At 43.2% G+C, this 19,715-nt stretch overlaps 1 protein-coding gene across 2 annotated transcripts in view; it reads left to right on the plus strand.

Moving 5' to 3' along the window:
- LOC126213066 (uncharacterized) overlaps positions 1–19,715 on the plus strand; it is a 91,549-nt gene that overhangs the window by 47,131 nt on the left and 24,703 nt on the right. For both annotated transcript variants that reach the window (XM_049940647.1, XM_049940646.1), the window contains exon 4: positions 7,592–7,635. In XM_049940647.1, coding sequence (XP_049796604.1) covers positions 7,592–7,635 — 44 coding nt within the window. The remainder of the gene's footprint in view (positions 1–7,591; positions 7,636–19,715) is intronic.

Below are 19,715 nucleotides of genomic sequence, written 5' to 3' on the forward strand. Positions count from 1 at the left end.
CATCAACGAGGTACAGTCATGGGCTCTAGCCCACGGCTTCCAATTTTCGGCCTCAAAGTCGTGTTAAGCACTTCTGTCAGCGTCATACCATTCATCCAGAACCCACACTTTACCTTAATGATGATGATCCACTGTAGTGGAATCATATCAATTCCTAGGACTGGTTTTCGATGCTCGATTGACTTGGTTCCTTCATCTTCCTCAGCTTAAGCAGAAGTGCTGGCAGCACCTCAATGCCCTCCATTACCTGAGCAACACCAATTGGGGTGCAGATCGCTGTACGCTGCTGCAGCTCTACAGAACCCTTGTCCAATCCTGAATTGACTATGGGAGTGTAGTTTATGGTTCGGCAGGGCCTTCAGCATTGTATTTACTTGACCCTGTGCACCACTGTGGGGTTCGAATAGCAACAGGAGCTTCTAGGGCGAGTCCGGTGACCAGCATACTGGTGGAAACTGGTGTCCCTCCACTGCAGATCAGACGTGTGCAACTGCTCGCCAGTTATGCAGCACACATTCATAGTTACCTGAGCATCCGAATTACCATCTCCTTTCCCTGTCCCCGGCAGTCTATCTCCCGCATCAGCAGCCCAGATCGGGGCTAACAATTGCAGTTCGTGTGCGGTCCCTTCTCTCCGAACTGGAGTCCTTCCCTTTACCACCTCTACTTGTGGTCCTTTCACGTACGCCTCAATGGTGTTCGTCTCGGCCGCAGCTTCGTCTGGGCCTTTTGCATTTCCCTAAGGACTGTGTTAACCCCTCCACTCTCTGCTGTCACTTAGGCTGCGTTCACACTGCCGGCCGGGCCGGGCCGGGCTGACGCGTACTGTCTCGGCTCGTGCCTAGCCAGCTCAGGCCGACGTGTAGGGCATTCACACTGCGCGCCGCGCCGAGCCGGGTCGGCGGAATGGGGGAAAATCCACTTCTCCGATTTTCATGTTCTAAAAATTCTTAGAGGTATATAAGACTGCGCCACATCGTTTTATGAACTCATTTTTTCCTTAAAAGCGTTACTTACGTCGTGAAAAAAGAAAAAGTCTACTTTTCGTTTCGCGTGATTTCTTAGTTTCGTAACGCTTCCCAGCCGATTTTGAAGAAATTATGCGGCTAAAAAATCTGATTTTTGTACACGTGCTAGTGTAACATCTTAGCTTCGTATTGAATCATTTATCTTTTCGTATTTCTTAACAGTCATTGTTAAATGATGCTATTTGTCAACGTTGTGCACTTGATTTACAGATCTTGTAGTGAAAAAGTTATGTAGCGGGTAGCTTACTGTTAGATCCGTTTTAGACCATACATTGTTGCGTATGAAATGTAGCTAAAAGTACCAAAAAGTTTTTGAAATGATAATGACACTGATATCTGTCTCTGGTCACAAGTAATGCGAGATATTCAGTGGCGTCAGTGGCGCGTCCGCAAGCCACGGAGTTCGCGCGGTTACAGCTTGGTTTAGTGTAGTCATATAATGCAGGACAGCTGAAAAAAACTAATTACTAGTGATCAGCGCTGACCTAGTGTCGATCCCTCGTATTATTTTAATGGTCTCATTCTCTAGATAAATCCAAATGTGTAAGAATTTTTCCCTCGGCGACTGGACAATCATCTGCTATGCTTTTATAATTGGCTACACGTTACATCACAAAAGACAAACAATTATTTGTCATCAGCATCCTACAATTAGTATAATGACATAGGTCTGATAAAATTTGGTGTAAAACTAATCACAAAAACAAAGTGGAGATTTGTGATACGTTTACTGCAGAAACTGAAGCGCAATTCTGTAGTCTCGTTGTCTACTTTGACAGAAAAAATAATGGAGAGTTAATGAAATTACTGTACATCGACACAGATGTGCGTTTCATAATTCTTCATTGTTTTTTTTTCTTCCTTGGCGGGCTGCGCTGCACTGTCAAGGTAATCCCCACTCTATGGCTAAATGGATGTCAGCTGCCGGAGGCCAAATAAATAAATTTTAAAAAATCCCCACCCTTCGACAGCTGACAAGCAAGTCAGTAGAAAACGCAGCTGCAGCCAACAGCTGCTCGCCTTTAGCTAGTCTGTGCTGTCGTGTAGAACAATGTCTTCACTCTTTTATTCGTATTGTTTTGAATCTGTTGTAACTCGTCGAGTTTTGAAGTACAGAAGAACTAGGAGGTTATGGATTCATCCCATAAATAGCGACAGACATTTAGGAGAGTTTTTTTCTTTACATCAAGAACTTAAAAACTATCCTGAAAAATTTTATTCGTATTACAGAATGAATCATAATACATTTTAGTATGTGCTGCAGAACATTCAAGACAAAATTTCGAAACAGAACACAAATTTAAATGTAAATACGGTAGATTAAATAAATGAAATAAAAGTAATTTCTCATGTATCATTATAATAAACGTAATTTTTCCTCACTTATTGTGAAATGTGAGGTAACATCTTAAAATAAAAGACGTGTGCAGTCACACTTGTGATGAAAGCAGAAGGGAGACGTGTGATCCGTATACTGCAAAAGCAGTAGTGCTGCTCCACAGGCTCGCGCCTGCGGTCGGCTCGCGCCGGCAATATTAAACATTCGGAATGTCGTCGGCTCGGCTCCGGGAGGCTCACGCCGTGTCAGCGCGGCCCGGCCGCCAGTCTGAACACCGCAATTCAAAACCATGTGTCTGATAGCAAAGCGGGCGGCGGCCCGGCCAGGCTCGGCTCGGCCCGGCCGGCAGTGTGAACGCTGCCTTACTCTCGATTCTGAAGTGGTTTACACTGATGGCTCAATGGCTGATGGTCATGTAGGCTTTGCATATGTTCATGGAGGACATATTGAGCAGCACTCCTTGCCACTTGGTTGCAGGGTTTTCACTGCAGAGCTAGTGGCCATATCTCATGCTCTTGAGTACATCCGCTCATGCCTTGGTGAGTCATATCTCCTGTGTGCTGACTCATTGAGCAGCCTACAAGCTATCGGCCAGTGCTACCCTCGCCACTCTCTGGGAGCGTCCATTCAGGAGTCCATCTATGCCCTGAAACAGTCTCGCCGTTCCGTGTTGTTTTTGTGGACCCCAGGTCATGTCAGAATACCTGGAAACTAACTTGTGAAGAGGCTGTCCAATCAGGCGATGCAGAAACCGTTTCTGGAGATAGGCATATCCGAAGCTGACCTGTGTTCTGTCTTACGCCGCAGGGTTTTCCGATTTTGGGAGATAGAATGGCATAACAGCATGCACAACAAACTGTGTGGTTACGGAGACTATGAATGTGCAGGCCTCTTGCAGGGAATCAGTTTTCCTCTGCCGGCTCTGCATTGGCCATATGTGGCTAACGCAAGGTTACCTACTCCGTCGCAAGGATCGACCTCAGTGTCACTGTGGCTCCCAAATGACAGTCGTCCACCTCTTGCTGGGCTGCCCACTTTCAGCCGCTCTGTGGCAGACTTTTAACTTTCCCAGCACCCTGCCTTCAGTGTTGGGTGACAATGCCTCCTCAGCAGCTTTAGTCTTACGTTTTATCCGTGAGAGTGGGTTTTATACTTCTATGTAGGTTTTAGCACATGTCCTTTGTCCCTCTTTGTCCTCCACCCTAGTGCTTTTAGGACGAAGGTTTTAATGTGTTGCAGAGTGGCTGGCTTTCTCTTTTTATTCTTGTGGTTGTCTTCTTTTGTTCATTTTAGTGTTAGTTGCCTTCCTTTTGTTATTCTGGATTTTCTTTTCTTTCTGTTTTGTGTTACATGTTTCGTGCATTTTATTCTCACACTTCTGGCATTGTTTTATTAGGAACAAGGGACTGATGACCTCATAGTTTGGTCCCTTTCGCCCTCTTTTAAACAAACCAACCATTTATCGATTTGCAGCCCAGGGCTGCTTCCATCTATCCACTGGAGAGCACATGACGAACTGTGTGTTAGGCCCACGGACGCCTGCCCAGATGGGCTTTAAACTCGGCGGACTGGGAAACTTTCACCACTGCTGTCACCGTTGAATCTCCCCCACAAGGAACCACTGATGTGATGGTTGAGCATGTGACTACAACAATCCTTTCTGTGGCAGGAAACACGATCCCTCTCTCTTTAGGGTCGCCAGAAGTCACTGAAGCAATTAAGGAGCATTGGCGAGATCTACAGCAGCATAAGCAGCACCCTTCCCTGGAGCACCTCGTATCCTTTAAATGGCTCCGTGGCCACATTCGCCAACCTATCAAATGACGGAAGCAGGAGTGTTGGGAGAGATATGTCTTGACCATTGGGTGCCACACGCCACCTTCCCAAGTCTGGGCAAGGATCAAACGTGTTGTCAGGTACCAGAACCCAACAGGTGTTCCCAGTGTTAATATCAATGGCTATCTACCGACACAGTCGTGATTGCCGAGCACTTTGCTGAGGACCATGCTCAACACCCTGTGTCCGAGAAGTACCTCCCAGCCCTTCGCACTCTCAAATGGCAGCTGAAAGGGAAAATCGTCTTGTTCACTACATGCTACAGTGAATCGTATAATGCCCCATTTACAGAGTGGGAACTCCTCAGTGCCCTTGCACATTGCCCCGACACTGCTCCTGGGCCAGATCGGATCCACAGTCAGATGATTAAACATCCCTCATCTGACTAAAAGTGACGTCTCCTCATCAACTTCAACCGGATCTGGTGCGATGGCATCTTTCCATTGCGATGGCAGGACAGCACCATCATTCTGGTGATCAAACCCAGTAAAAACCCATGTTGATAGCAATCGGCCCATCAGCCTCATCAACTCCCTTTATCAGCTGCTGGAACATTTTGTGAGTTGGCAGTTGGGTCCTGGAGTCAAGCAGCCTACTGGCTCCATGTCAGGGGGTGGCTTCCGCCAGGGATGCTCTAGCACTGATAATCTTGTGTCCCTTGAGCCGATGGCTTGGTGGCTGGTGATCACATTGATTTCGCATATGTCCATGGAGGACATACTGAACAGCATTTTGTGCTTGATGGCGGCAGTGTTTTCACTGCCAAGCTGGTGGCTATATCTCGTGCTCTCGAGCACATCCGTTCTTGCCCTGGGGAGTCGTTTCTTCTGTGTCCTGACTCCTTCAGCAGCCTACAAGCTATCGACCAGTGTTATCCTTGTCATCCTTTGCTAGCAACCATCCTGGAGTCCATCTATGCCTTGGAACGGTCCAGTCATTAAGTGGTATTTGTCTGGACCCCAGGTCACGTCAGAATCACAGGCAATAAACTTGTTGACAGGTTGGCCAAACAGGTTACTCAGAAACCGCTTATGGAGATCCGCTTTTCTGCAACTGACCTGCATTCAGTACTATGTCGCAAGGTTTTGCGGGTTTGGGAGACGTAGTGGCATGACCTAAGTATGCACAACAAACTGCGTGCCATTAAGGAGAAGACGAATGTGTGGAAGACCTCCACGCGGGCTTCTCACAGGGACTCTGTGGTTCTGTCGTCTCCGCATTGGCCACACTTGAGTGGTACATGGCTACCTCCTGTGCTGTGATGACCCACCTCAGTGTTGGTGTGGCACCCGGCTGACAGGGGCCCACGTCTTGGTCAGCTGTCTCCTTTGGCTGCCCTGTGACAGACTCTTCAGTTACCAGACTCTTTGCCATGAATTTTAGCTGAAAAATCCTCGTCAGCTAATTTATTTTTACATTTTATATATGACTATGGGTTTTATCATTCTATGTAAGTTTTTGCGAAAGTCCTTTGTCGCTTTTTGTTGTCCACTGTAATACTTTTAGGCTGGACGCTTTAATGTGTCACAGAGAGGCTAGCTTTTCCTTTTTATTCTGAAATTGGCCTGCCACAGTCATCTGCTCTCTTGTTTTTATCCCTTCTACCTGTTTCTTGATTCTTTCTCTGGTTTTATCTTCCCGTCTTGTCCATAGTACTCTTGGTTGTCCTGTCGTTCTTCTGGTTCTTCCATTCTCCTGTTATTGTGCAGTACGTCTCCTTTCTTTTCTTCTTTCCCTTGTGTAATTATTTTACCGGGAACAAGGGACTGATGACTTCGCAGTTTGGTCCCTTTCCCCCTCCTTTAAACCAACCAACCAACAAGCTTCGCTGGTTGCTAGACATTACTCTAACCCCTTCCAAGGCAACACCACAAGCTATTAAGTTGTGCAGCACAACCCAAATCAGTCAGTTTTTCAGATGAGAAATCTCCTTGTGTAATGTGGCTTCCACTGAGAACAACAAGCAGCAAATGGAGATAGCAAAGACCACACCGATGTTCCATCTTTTGTTAACACCTGTGCTTGCAATTATTAACTCTACAGAACTTTTAAATGGCTACCAGTCACTCCATTGTGTCAATTTGGCTGAATGGCAAATACTGTCTACGTACCCTGCGTGGCTCTGCCATGCTCCATGGCACCACAAGCTCCAAGCAAAAGAAGTGACATACACCAGGTGTGGGTCAGGAATTCAAAGAGGGAGCCTGCCATGGCTCAGATAGTAATAATAATAAAATCATTGTTATCATTATTGGTACTAGTATATTAGTGTTGTTGTAGGCAGTTAATTAATACAAAGATCAGTTAACAACATGATGTTGCTGTGTTTTTACTATCTGCTGCCAGCATCTCTCAAAGGCATCCTCTTTGCATACACCATTTTGCTTCATTATTTTGTCGATATACTCCTTCTGAAAGTTAAGTGGTCTATTTTGTGTCTATCAATAAGGTGATTTCTAACCAAAAACTGTTCTTTGGCTGCTAATTATCGAACATTCTCAACAGATGCCCATATCAGGTTAATGATTTTCTTTCTGTGCTATCACTGTTACATTTGTTCTCGTTCCAGCACTTCAGTATTACGGGTTTTTCAGTCTTAATATGCTGGTGCTGCTCCATAAATAATGTTTCCAGAACTTTGTCTCCTTTTGGGATCAGCAAGTAAAACCCATAGTTCAGATCCATAGAATAAGACTGGTTTAGCCTGTAGCTTTCGCTCTCTTTTTTTTTCTGTTAGAAATGTGCTTGACCAACCGAAAGAATTCATGAAGTTAGAACAGTAATAAGTAGTGTGCTGAGGTAGGGTGTGTCTTCTTTTTAATAATTATATTGTAAATAAGCATTCAGTGAAAGAAAAGGTTTTGATGTAACTGTTGTAAACATTTTATGATTTTGATTGTAAAAGTAGTATGAATGATGTGGCTTCTGACAGTCCAGTTTCTGCTCCTCCACACAATTGGTGTAAACAGTATTGTCATTCGATACGAACAATATTGATTTTGTGAATAACATTGATTTCATTGTTTCAGGTAGTAGATGTGTTATTTTATTTTATTACACTACCATTATATGCATATGAAGATAACGATCCTAGAAAATGTGATTGAAAATAATAGCATAGGGAGAAGGCTGAGTTTTAAGATCATAATGAATTTTCAAAGGCTTTGTCATTAATCAGTGTTACAATTTTTTGCTGCCTCCCATTGAAATATACCATAGTGAACTCGTCACCCAGAATTTCGAACTCAAAAGAGAACACTTAACACAGAACTACTATCTGATTATTAAGAAGTATTATGGTTGGGCTTTATGTATGTGATACATTTTGTACAATATAGGAGGACTGTGACTGCTTAAATGCACTTATTACAGTTTATTTTTACCACAGGCTCAGGTTTACCCATCCAGCATGAGGAGGGTGTGAATAAAGAGGTAATATTAGAATTTATATGACTGCATGGAATTAATCATAGCTGAGTTGTGGTGAAAATAATGAGATGGTTGGCAATTGTGTGTGTGTTCACTTCAGCAGTCCTGTTTCATCTTTATGGTAAAGATGACAAGACTTACAGTGTTACAGTATTCCCCAGGTTGGAAATGAGGAAGCAGGTAAAATACAATATTTTGTTACACTTTACCCATATGGATTTAAACATTATCTTTGAGCAGGTGAAGTAGTTTAGTTTGTGAGTTTGTAGAATTGCTCCTTTACTTAATAAGCACAAATAAGAATTGCATGAGATTACATTGATGAAGTTATATGAAAATTGGTATTAAGTCCCAAGACTCAAACCATGATTTCCTGTTTAATGAGTAGTTCCCTTAATGGTTCCATGTCTGTGAAGTCCATCATTGGATGTTTTTATTCGCCATGTGATACTATTTTGACAGTTACAGAATCATTCAAGGAAAATGTACACAAAGTAGGGCAAAAAAAGCAGGTGACCCTAACCTACTGAGTAGAGACTAAGATGACTGTGCATACAGTGCGGGTGGTATGTACAGCCAGTATTGTGAAGTCCTTTTGAAGAGTTTTCTGAAAGCTGTAGTAAGCTGCTAGTTTAACAGCCTACACAAAATTGTAATACTTTATACCTAGTAACTATGAACAGATGTGTCCTTCTAGATGGTATTAGTGCAGAGAGGGGTTAGTGAACATGCCATCACAGCAACAATGGTAAATGAATTTAATGAATCCTTCAAGAAGGCTAGGAGAATAGATTTGCTAGAAAGAGAAGATAAGTACTTGTTAGCATCCCATTTAAACAATGAGTGAATGTCATTTTCTTCCAATATGATGCACTTAGAGGAGTATGGGCAAATGTTAAATGGACTGTAAATCACACACTGAATAAGTAGGTGGTGAGTAACTGGATTACAGGCAGAAAAGACCCACTGTGGTTTAATAACAAAATTTGAAAATGCTGAAGAAGCAGACTGTTATACACTCAGTTCAAAAAAGTGTACACAGTGGCAACAGGCAAGAGTTATTGGAAGTTCATGTGTATGTAAAAAGATAGATGCATGAGGCAAACAACTACCACCATCATACTTGAGGAACATATTTTTCTGAGAAAATTACATTCCTGATTTTATATAAAATCACTGAGTCAAAGACTTCTATCCAGGTAGTCACTGACCAGTCTGGTGTGGCTTTGGAGGAAAGCAGATGATGATCACTAACCTCTCTCTGTATTGAGTTTTCAAGTTTGTGCTAGAGGATCATACAAACTTATTGTTGTTTCACTGTCACACAGACTCGTGTATTGGGGACATAGCAATAGACTCCCTGGAGTAGAGTAGCAACTGGAAGAGTTGAAAACAAAGTAGTTGCCATGTCCAAATGGAATCACAAATCATTTGTCCAGAGTGTACTCTACAGCATTGGCCTCTTACTTAGCTTGCATTTATTGCAGATCTCTTGCCTAGTGCAAAGACCCAGGCAGCTGGCCAAAAGTTCACCTGACTTGTGTATATAAGAATGGTAAAAGAACATACCTGCAAAATTGTAGACCAATATCATATAATTATTTGCTCCAGAATTCCCGAATATATCCCCAGTTCAAATATAATTAATTTCTTTGAGACATAAAAGTTTCTGTCCACAAATCAACATGGATCTTCTGCAATACTCACCTTGTTCTTTTGTGACATTACGTACTGCGAACCATGGATGATGGGCACAGGCTAGATTCCACATTCGTACATTTCCGGAAAGCATTTGACACAATGCCCCACTGTGTACTTTAATGGAGGAATGAGCATGTGGAATAGGTTCCCTGATATGTGAATGGCACAAAGACCTCTGAAGTAAGAGAGACCAGTACTTTGACCTCAAGAGAGACTGTTTCTCGGCGACTGTTTCTCGGCGACTGTTTGTCGGCGACTGTTTGTCGGCGACTGTTTGTCGGCGACTGTTTGTCGGCGACTGTTTGTCGGCGACTGTTTGTCGGCGACTGTTTGTCGGCGACTGTTTGTCGGCGACTGTTTGTCGGCGACTGTTTGTCGGCGACTGTTTGTCGGCGACTGTTTGTCGGCGACTGTTTGTCGGCGACTGTTTGTCGGCGACTGTTTGTCGGCGACTGTTTGTCGGCGACTGTTTGTCGGCGACTGTTTGTCGGCGACTGTTTGTCGGCGACTGTTTGTCGGCGACTGTTTGTCGGCGACTGTTTGTCGGCGACTGTTTGTCGGCGACTGTTTGTCGGCGACTGTTTGTCGGCGACTGTTTGTCGGCGACTGTTTGTCGGCGACTGTTTGTCGGCGACTGTTTGTCGGCGACTGTTTGTCGGCGACTGTTTGTCGGCGACTGTTTGTCGGCGACTGTTTGTCGGCGACTGTTTGTCGGCGACTGTTTGTCGGCGACTGTTTGTCGGCGACTGTTTGGAGTATAATCAAAAGTGCCACAGAGATGTTTTATAAGACTGTTCTTATTGTCTATATGTGAAATGATCTGATGGGCAGCATTCTGTGTCTCTTTGCTGATGGCCTTGTGTGTGGGAAAGGGTCATCATTGAGTGACTACGAGGATACGAGATGACTTGGACAAACTTTTTATTTGGTGTGATGAATGGCAGGTGTAGAAATATTCAAGTGAAAGCCGATGACTAGTAAAAACAGTCCCATAATGTTAGAATACAACGTTGGTACTGTACAGATTAACACAGCCTGGTCAATAAAATGTCTAGGCATAACAGTGGAAACTGATATGAAATGGAACAAGCACATAGGGATGGTGGTAGGATGGAGAACGATAAACTTTTTTTGTACTGGGAAACCTGTGATTCATCTTTAATGGACATTACATATACAACACCTTAGAAACACATAATAGTAGTAGTAGTAGTAGTAGTAGTAGTAGTAGTAGTACTAGCAGCAGCAGCAGCAGCAGCAGCAGCAGCTAATCAAGTTGCAGATTCCATGAGGAATGCATTTGAAAAGACCCTTTGTAAGACTAATAAGTTGTTAACTGGAGTATGTGACAGAGCCAAGGATCAGTCATCTCTTTTTGTCATGAGAAGAATACATGACAGAAAAGTAAAAATAAAATAAAACAGCTGTCATCAGTCTGGATGTTTTCAACACTGCAGTTATCTACTACACACAGTCCTACTGACTACCATATGCTGTTGCCCTCTTTCCACCTCTGAACTGATTTTTCCAACTACACTCATGCTCATAAATTAAGGATAATCGCAGAATGTGGTGCCACACAACATGGCACTACACAAAACTGGCACAGATGGCGTAGGAAGATAGATAACACACATGACACATATCTGTAAGTCCACGGTATGGGTGATAAGTTGAGAAAACTGTCCCGAAACACGTGTGCTACAAAACGCCACTGTTTCATGTGCATGTACCCCAACATCCATTGGGATATGATCACCATGCACATGTACACAGGCCGCGCGACATGTTGGCATACTCTGGATCAGGTGGACGAGCAGCTGCTGGGGTATAGCTTCCCATTCTTGCACCGGTGCCTGTTGGAGCTCCTGAATTGGCCTAGGGGTTTTAAGATGTGCAGCGATACGTTGACCGAGAGCATCCCAGACGTGCTCGATGGGGTTTAGGTCTGGAGAACAGGCAGGCCACTCCATTCACCTATATCTTCTGTTTCAAGGTACTCTTCCACTATGGCAGTTCAATGGGGCCATGTGGTACCATTAATCAGGAGGAAGGTGGGACCCACTGCACCCATGGAAAGGTGGACATACTGGTGCAAAATGACGTCCCAATACACCTGACCTGTTACAGTTCCTCTGTCAAAGACATGCAGGGGTGTAGGTGCACCAATCATAATCCCACCCCACACCATCAAACCATGACCTCCAACAGGTCCCTTTCAAGGACATTAAGGGGTTGGTATCTGGTTCCTGGTTCATGCCAGATGAAAACCCGGCGAGAATCACTGTCCAGATTATACCTGGACTGGTCCGTGAACATAACCTGGGACCACTGTTCCAAAGACAATGTACTGTGTTCTTCACACCAGGCTTTATGGGCCCTCCTGTGACCAGGGGTCAGTGGAATGCACCTTGCAGGTCTCCACACAAATAAACCATGCCTGTTCAGTTGTCTGTAGACTGTTTGTCTGGAGGAAAACGTGCCTGTCTGGAGGAAAACGTGCCTGTCTGGAGGAAATCGTTCCTGTCTGGAGGAAAACGTGCCTGTCTGGAGGAAAACGTTCCTGTCTGGAGGAAAACGTTCCTGTCTGGAGGAAAACGTTCCTGTCTGGAGGAAAACGTTCCTGTCTGGAGGAAAACGTTCCTGTCTGGAGGAAAACGTTCCTGTCTGGAGGAAAACGTTCCTGTCTGGAGGAAAACGTTCCTGTCTGGAGAAAAACGTTCCTGTCTGGAGAAAAATGTTCCTGTCTGGAGAAAAATGTTCCTGTCTGGAGAAAAATGTTCCTGTCTGGAGAAAAACGTTCCTGTCTGGAGAAAAACGTTCCAGTGGCTGCAGTAAGGTCCTGAGCAAGGCTACCTGCAGTACTTTGTGGCCGTCTGTGGGCACTGATGGTAAGATATCGGTCTTCTTGTGGTGTTGAACACTGTGGACGACCTGTACTGTAGCACCTGGACACGTTTCCTGTCTGCTGGATTCGTTGCCATAATCTTGAGGTAACACTTTGTGGCGCACAGAGGGCTTGTGCTACGACCTATGTTTGACCAGCCTCCAGTCACCCTAGTATTCTACCCCTCATAACGTTATCAACATGTGTTACTTGAGCCATTTTCAACACACAGTCACCATTAGCATGTCTGAAAACATCTGCACGCTTACTCGCTGCACCGTACTCTGACATGCACCAACACACCTCTGCATATGTGGACTGCTGCCAGCACCACCGTCCAACGACTGCAGGTTAAAAGCACTGCATGGTCATATCCCGAGGTGATTTAAACCAGCAAACCGCCCACCAGAGTGTTGTCACCATGTAGCAGCATTATCCTTAATTTATGAGCATGAGTGTAGTTACAAAGTACCTGCAGCTCAATGATCAAGGACCTTTGAATCTGTAGTGTCACAATTACCCATTGAGCCACCTAATACTAGAAAAGGGCAGAAGCATTTAGCAATCAAGCCCAGAGTTATTCTCGTTAGGTAATAATAGCATTAGTGACATAATACGAAAAAAGAAACAAGAATAAATAGCTACATAATCTTAGATTCCATATGGAATGCAAACCAAAAGATGATACTGAACTGTGGGGAGGCCACACTACCATAAAGTGTAGTTACCAAATTGTTACAAAAAAATGGTGCTGAACTGACCCCTCTCTGCCATCAGAATTATTAATTTATGGAACAGTGGTTTGTCACATTTATAGAAAAAGGCAAAGGCTATTCGAATTTTTTGGAAAAGTCACAGGAAATATGTGCCAAACTACAGACATATCTAGATGGTGTAAAAATCTTGTTAATTGATCTTGTAATTATGTATAATGGCTCTTGAAAAAAATCAATTCATCTGCAAGAACGGAAATGGATCCCATAATTACTGGTCATGTGAAAATGTTTAGTCTGCTTATTCACAGTGTGGCCACAATGTAGTTAGCATGTAAAATGAGGCCATAGTTCTGAAGTAGTATTTGTGGGGAAGCTAGCTAAGTTGATGTGCCTTTCAATGGCTCAGCACTTCTGCTATGTAGTTAGTTGTTATCTTATGCCTTAAATTACATACAAGCACTAAGATACATTAGAACTGAATGGTACAAATGCACAGGTGCGAAGTACTTGCCATTACCACATGTAAACTATACAAATAACTTGTCTTGTGATGAAGTGTCCAACAGTCGTAGCTAATACACAAAACATATGGCTTGAAAATGAATGTCTCTACAACTGCCTAGTTATTTGTGGCAAAAAGTATTGTAAGTATAGTTATATGTTGGCATTATAAAAATTTTGAGTCTGAGAATCCTACTTTCACTAGCATGTGAGGGGTTACCACCAATAGCATATGCTTTCATTTATTGCACAAATTTTATACATATTCAGTCTTTTCCTTCCTCTCCCCTCTACTCTTCTGACACTCCCATCCCACTGGTGTGTCATCTGTCTCTTCAGTGTACATTCCATGCCTTGCTAAATAGTTCGAGGGTTTCTACTTCAGGTTTCAGCCAGTTTTCGGTTCCAAGAGTATTTTGAACATGACAACTTTCCTGGAGGGCATTAAATTCAGGAACTACAGATATGTCAAGAATTTACTGTTAAAATTTTGATGGTAGTATGGTCTCTACTTTGTATGTGGTCCGATTTCTGTATATCTGCACTGACTAGTGTGCAATTATCAAAGGACCTCAAACTACTGCCTAGCCTGAAAAAAGTTTGCTTTGTGTAGTGCACCCCTGACCCATCAAGTATTCCTAAAATTCTCCACCTCATAACACATTTCCAGTAGTCTATAGTTTCGGACAGTCAAAGAATCTATGAAGCCTTTTCTTGAGACCCTCCACTCACTCCAAACCAAAGGACTCGAATCAGTTCTGGGAATGCTGATACAAACTGTGTGTGCTGCATGCACTCCATGTGTGGGTCAAGGGCTCTTCGCCATTTGTGCTATCTGTCCATATAAACTGAGGATGGCCTCAGAACCCAAACAATGGGCATCATTGGTGCCAACATCAGCCAAAACTTGCAGACAGCTGCACCGTGCATGTTTGATAGCCACAGGCAGGACATTTTCCACATCTCGGATGAGGATCCCCGGCAGACATATTCAGTACAAATTGGATTCATTTCAAGTCCTGGATACCATTTCCCTAAGGAGCTCCATAATGCATTTAACATTGGAGCTCCTGATTAACTATCAAACCACTCTCCATTTGCGGCTGTTTCGACCCTAATGAATGAACACCTGTCACTCAACTCACTGGGTCAATGGGTGAGACCAGCCTCCGTATTCACTCTCTGCTTGAAACAGCACTAACAGTTACCACTAATCCCTCACCATTTGGTGAGGACAGCCCAGCCACATTGGGTACACAACAATGTGTCTTGACAGCAGAGCCAATGGGCAAAACAGGTGGCACCTTAGGCATCCCCATGTGATGAGCCAGGTTCTCTTCCACCGCTACGACAATTGGCAGCTGCGTGGACATTGCTGAACATGGCAAACAGCATCTTCAGCTGTTTGTGAACTGAGTCCAGCTCCTCCATCTGCACACAGTGTGCACACATTATATCCGAGTACTACTATTCAAGATTTAACTAGAAAACACACAGAGAAAGCAACATATCTAACTTGCTATTGTTCTGATGTTTCGCCAGTGGAGGCTAATGCATTACTGTGCTGTGTAGCTGTTCATTCAAAAGAATTGAGATCTGTGCAACAGACCATGAATACACTTTAAAGTTACTAAAATATGGGATTGTACCTCTTGTCTACAAAAACAAGGGAGGAATGTAATCGTAGAGAGAGAGAGAGAGAGAGAGAGAGAGAGAGAGAGAGAGAGAGAGAGAGAGAGAGAGAGAGAGAGGTGCCGGCTTAATCTTTTTTTAAAATAATTGTATCCTAATTCATACATGTTACTCGGTTTTGACCGCTATGGGTGTTGTTTCAGCCAGAATTTGCCTGCTCGAGAATGCTACAGTGAAGGAGTAGAGATTTTTGATTAAATAAGGCCATGAAAGTTAGTCCAAAGTAAAGTTACAAATTTTTGCCGAACATAAATGGAAGGCATCAATATCACTGCAAAATAAATTTTAATCTATATCTAATCCTTACACAGATCAAATATGTTTATGTTGTCTATTGTTTTGGACATGTCGAAGGGCACAGACAGTATTTTGATCCTGCAGCCACAATGACTAAGGGCAAAAAGGAAGTAGAGACATTAGTTGCCTGTGGGCATTAATTTACATCAATGGGGATGGTTGAAAATTTGTGCTGGACCAGGATTTGAATCAGAGTTCCATGCAGACGACTATGCCATCTGGTCGCAGTGGTCATCACATATGCATGGACTACTCTAGCATGCTTCCTGTCAGACCCAAATTCTCAACTTATTCACACACTACTGATGCAGTGCTCATGCTAATGATCCTCATTACAATGGTGTCTCACTGGTTCCTGTAAGAGTTCGAGCATGGTGTGCATCTACACTGAAACGATCATTGTCTGACATCACCTTAATTATATATGTGGTGTCCTTTCTTTCGGACTTGTCTATGTATCATCACATCCTGTTCCAACAATCCGAACATGTTTTCCTTACTGCAATCCTTTGGTCAGTGTTGTGGACATGAATGTGTAATAATGGCATTCCATATTTATGATCATTTCTTGGTAAAAACATTTGTCACAATATGGTATAATTTTGCTTGCTGGTGAAACCCACAATAATGGGGACAAACATTTGGTCAGTGCAATATTCCTACTCTCGCTGTGCCATTACAGTCAGCACTCGCTCGTTGTGCATCTGCATCACTGCAGCTGAACGCAGCTTCAACACATATTGGGAGCATTAAGTGATTGATTACCAATACTTGGTATCTTCTACTGGTGTGAATAAAATTTTCTTATTTCAGTAGGTAATTGTGCGTCCCTTACAGTGCCCTGCTGGTGTTTCACATACTGCAGTTTGAACCTCTGAGACAAGCAGTTGCTGGCCATTCAAAACAAACAAAAGATGACTGTGCAGTAGACTGCGCGAATCTACACAAGTTTTGTAAACATGAGATTACATTTCCAAAACATACTCATCGCCACTACATAGGAGCCCTACCATTTTCCACAGAATATGTAGTGGAGATCACAAAACTAATAGAAGGTCTGATCTGAATCTTAAACTCTGCTCCAAATTAGGTGTTAGTAGTTCATCCACAGCTTGACTCTAGAAATTAAAAGATGTTCTTTTGTCTCATTAACAGATGTTCATTGACACTTCGGCCAACAGACAAAATTGAGCCTAGGATGCCCTTTGAGCCCAACTAACAACTTTTGTTAATGCATACAAGCCACAGTACGGAGCTGGCCAATAGAACTTACACCAGATTTCATATGCGATGGAGGCAGATACATGAAAACCTAATAGTTCACAAGTAATGCTACGCTCTTCATCTTAACTCTCTAGAGGTTCATTGTCAATGTTTCCACTACAATCATTATCTTTATTGATGTCAATGAAACCCAAAAATCTTTCCTGTAATTTGCTATCACGATCAACATACCTTGCAGCTAAACTCAGTTGGAGAATGTGCACTCTGTCTGTAGTCTCGTCGAAGATTATGCTGAAATAACAAGAATCTTTGGTTTCCTCCAGTAGTCTCGATAATATCACTTTTTCACAGCATGAAATAAGTTTTTTCCCCATTGTTTTACATATTTAAGTGGCAATCGCTTTAGTGGTCTCAAGGTCATGTTTTAGTTGCAAGTCTCCATCGTCAATTCTAAATCTTAGAAGAGCTCTTAAGTTTCCCGTGTTACTCACTATACTTTCACAATCATTATCGTTTTCTGATAGACTCCCATCATCTCTATCCCCCACAGGGGAGTACTTTGCTTTCCATGAAATATGATTGTTTTTGTTATAGGTACAAGATGGTCTCTGTTTTCCATAATGCTTTCCATTCTCTGTCTTGACAATTTATTTATGACATCAAGTTTGCATTCCTCATGTTGCCAAAAATAATTTTGCATCTGTTGACGCTTCAACATGGTACTAGAGCTGAGAGTGAGTCTCAAGATTACTGTCTATAAGATTGGCAAACTTTGTTAGTGGTTCAGTCACAAGTGTCTTGGCGATAATCGATTTCTTTCCTCCAACCATTTTATTATTCACAAAAATTGAACAGTTATTGCAAAGAAGTCCTATTTAACTTGTGAGAACACCAGCTGTGGATACTGTTCAAAATGATGATAGTGCTTTGTCTATGTTCCACCCACCCTCTATTGTTGTGCTCAGAAGTAGGAACGACATAACCTTTTCCATTTTTCCTTGGAGCTGTGAGAAGCTTGTGTTTTATATCATCACTACTAATATTTCCTGATGCTAATACACTACTGGCCATTAAAATTGCTACACCAAGAAGAAATTCAGATGATAAACAGGTATTCATTGGACATATATATTATACTAGAACTGACATGTGGTTACATTTTCACGCAGTTTGGGTGCATAGATCCTGAGATATCAGTACCCAAAACAAGCACCTCTGGCCGTAATAACCTCCTTGATATGCCTAGGCATTGAGTCAAACTGACATTGGATGGCATGTTGAGGCACAGCTGCCGCTTGAACACGATACCGCAGTTCATCAAGAGTAGTGACTGGCGTATTGTGACGAGCCAGTTGCTCGGCCACCATTGACCAGACATTTTCAATTGGTGAGAGATCTGGAGAATGTGCTGGTCAGGGCAGCAGTTGAACATTTTCTGTATCCAGAAAGGCCCAAACAGGACCTGCAACATGCGGTCGTGCATTATCCTGCCAAAATGTAGGGTTTCGCAGGGATCGAATGACGGGTAGAGCCATGGGTTGTAACACATCTGAAATGCAACATCCCTGTTCAAAGAGCCGTCAATGCGAACAAGAGGTGACAGAGACGTGTAACCAGTGGCACCCCATACCGTCAGACCAGGTGATACACCAGTATGGTGATGACGGATACATGCTTCCAATGTGCGTTCACTGCGATGTCGCCAAACACAGATGCGACCATCATGATGCTGTAAACAGAACGTGGGTTCATCCGAAAAAAATTGTTTTGCCATTCGTGCACCCAGGTTCGTCGTTGAGTACACCATCGCAGGCACTCCTGTTTGTGATGCAGCATCAAGGGTAACTGCAGCCATGGTATCCGAGCTGATAGTCCATGCTGCTGCAAACGTCGTCGAACTGTTCGTGCAGATGGTTGTCATCTTGCAAACGTCCCGATCTGTTGACTCAGGGATCGAGACGTGGCTGCACGATCTGTTACAGCCATGCAGATAAGATGCCTGTTATTGAACCCACTGATTCCATATTCTGCTAAGTCATTGGATCTTGACCAACGCGAGCAGCAATGTCGCGATACGATAAACCGCAATCACGATAGGCTACAATCCGACCTGTGTCAAAGTCAGAAACGTGATGGTACGCATTTCTCCTCTGTACACGAGGCATCACAACAACGTTTCACCAGGTAACACTGGTCAGCTGCTGTTTGTGTATGAGAAATCAGTTGGAAACTTTCCTCATGTCAGCACACTGTAGGTGTCGCCACTGGCTCCAACCTTGTGTGAATGCTCTGAAAAACTAATAATTTGCATATGACAGCATCTTCTTCCTGTCGGTTAAATTTCACATCTGTAGCACGTGATCTTCGTGGTGTAGCAATTTTAATGGCCAGTAGTGTATATCCTAATAATTGCCAATATCCTTGGGATTAAATGAATCTGTCAATGAACTTTGTTGTGGAAGTTTTGATGAAGTGTTGGACTCTGCCTTTACATCTGGTGGCATTCTTGCAGCTGAATGGTGACTGGAGTCGTCAGATGTTTCTACTTTTTTCCTTATTACATAACGCTCCATTTTATTATATTGTTACGATGTAGGTAAATCAGATGCCAATTATTCTTGAATAAATACTTTATTCACACTGAAAAATACAACACTGGTACACTTAGCAGTAAAACACACTGAGCCATCCTCCCCATATTTCTAATATCACTTAGCACAATACTGACTAAAGTCTGTGGTAATATCCGATAATGCAGTTGTTCACTTATTATCACTTCCAAGTTATCGCGGAGATTGTAGCATTCGAACTGATTACCTGTCAGCGACTCTGCTTCCCTTATGTTTGTGGCTCAGTTGTCGTCAGAACATTCGCTCCAGAATATCAAATGCACTCTGCCATTTGTAAGTCTCACAGGTGATGTTTCCCCTCGAGGTAGGTTTTCAACAGATGATGGCATTGGCAGCTACAGCAGGGTTAAGATGAACGACAAAATTAGTAAATTGAGGGCAAGGCTCTCGCACTCCCACAAAAAAGCAAAAGCTAAATAGAGATGGAGAAAAGCT

The sequence above is a fragment of the Schistocerca nitens genome, chromosome 11 (assembly GCF_023898315.1).
Source record: "Schistocerca nitens isolate TAMUIC-IGC-003100 chromosome 11, iqSchNite1.1, whole genome shotgun sequence".
Taxonomy (NCBI): Eukaryota; Metazoa; Arthropoda; class Insecta; order Orthoptera; family Acrididae; genus Schistocerca; species Schistocerca nitens.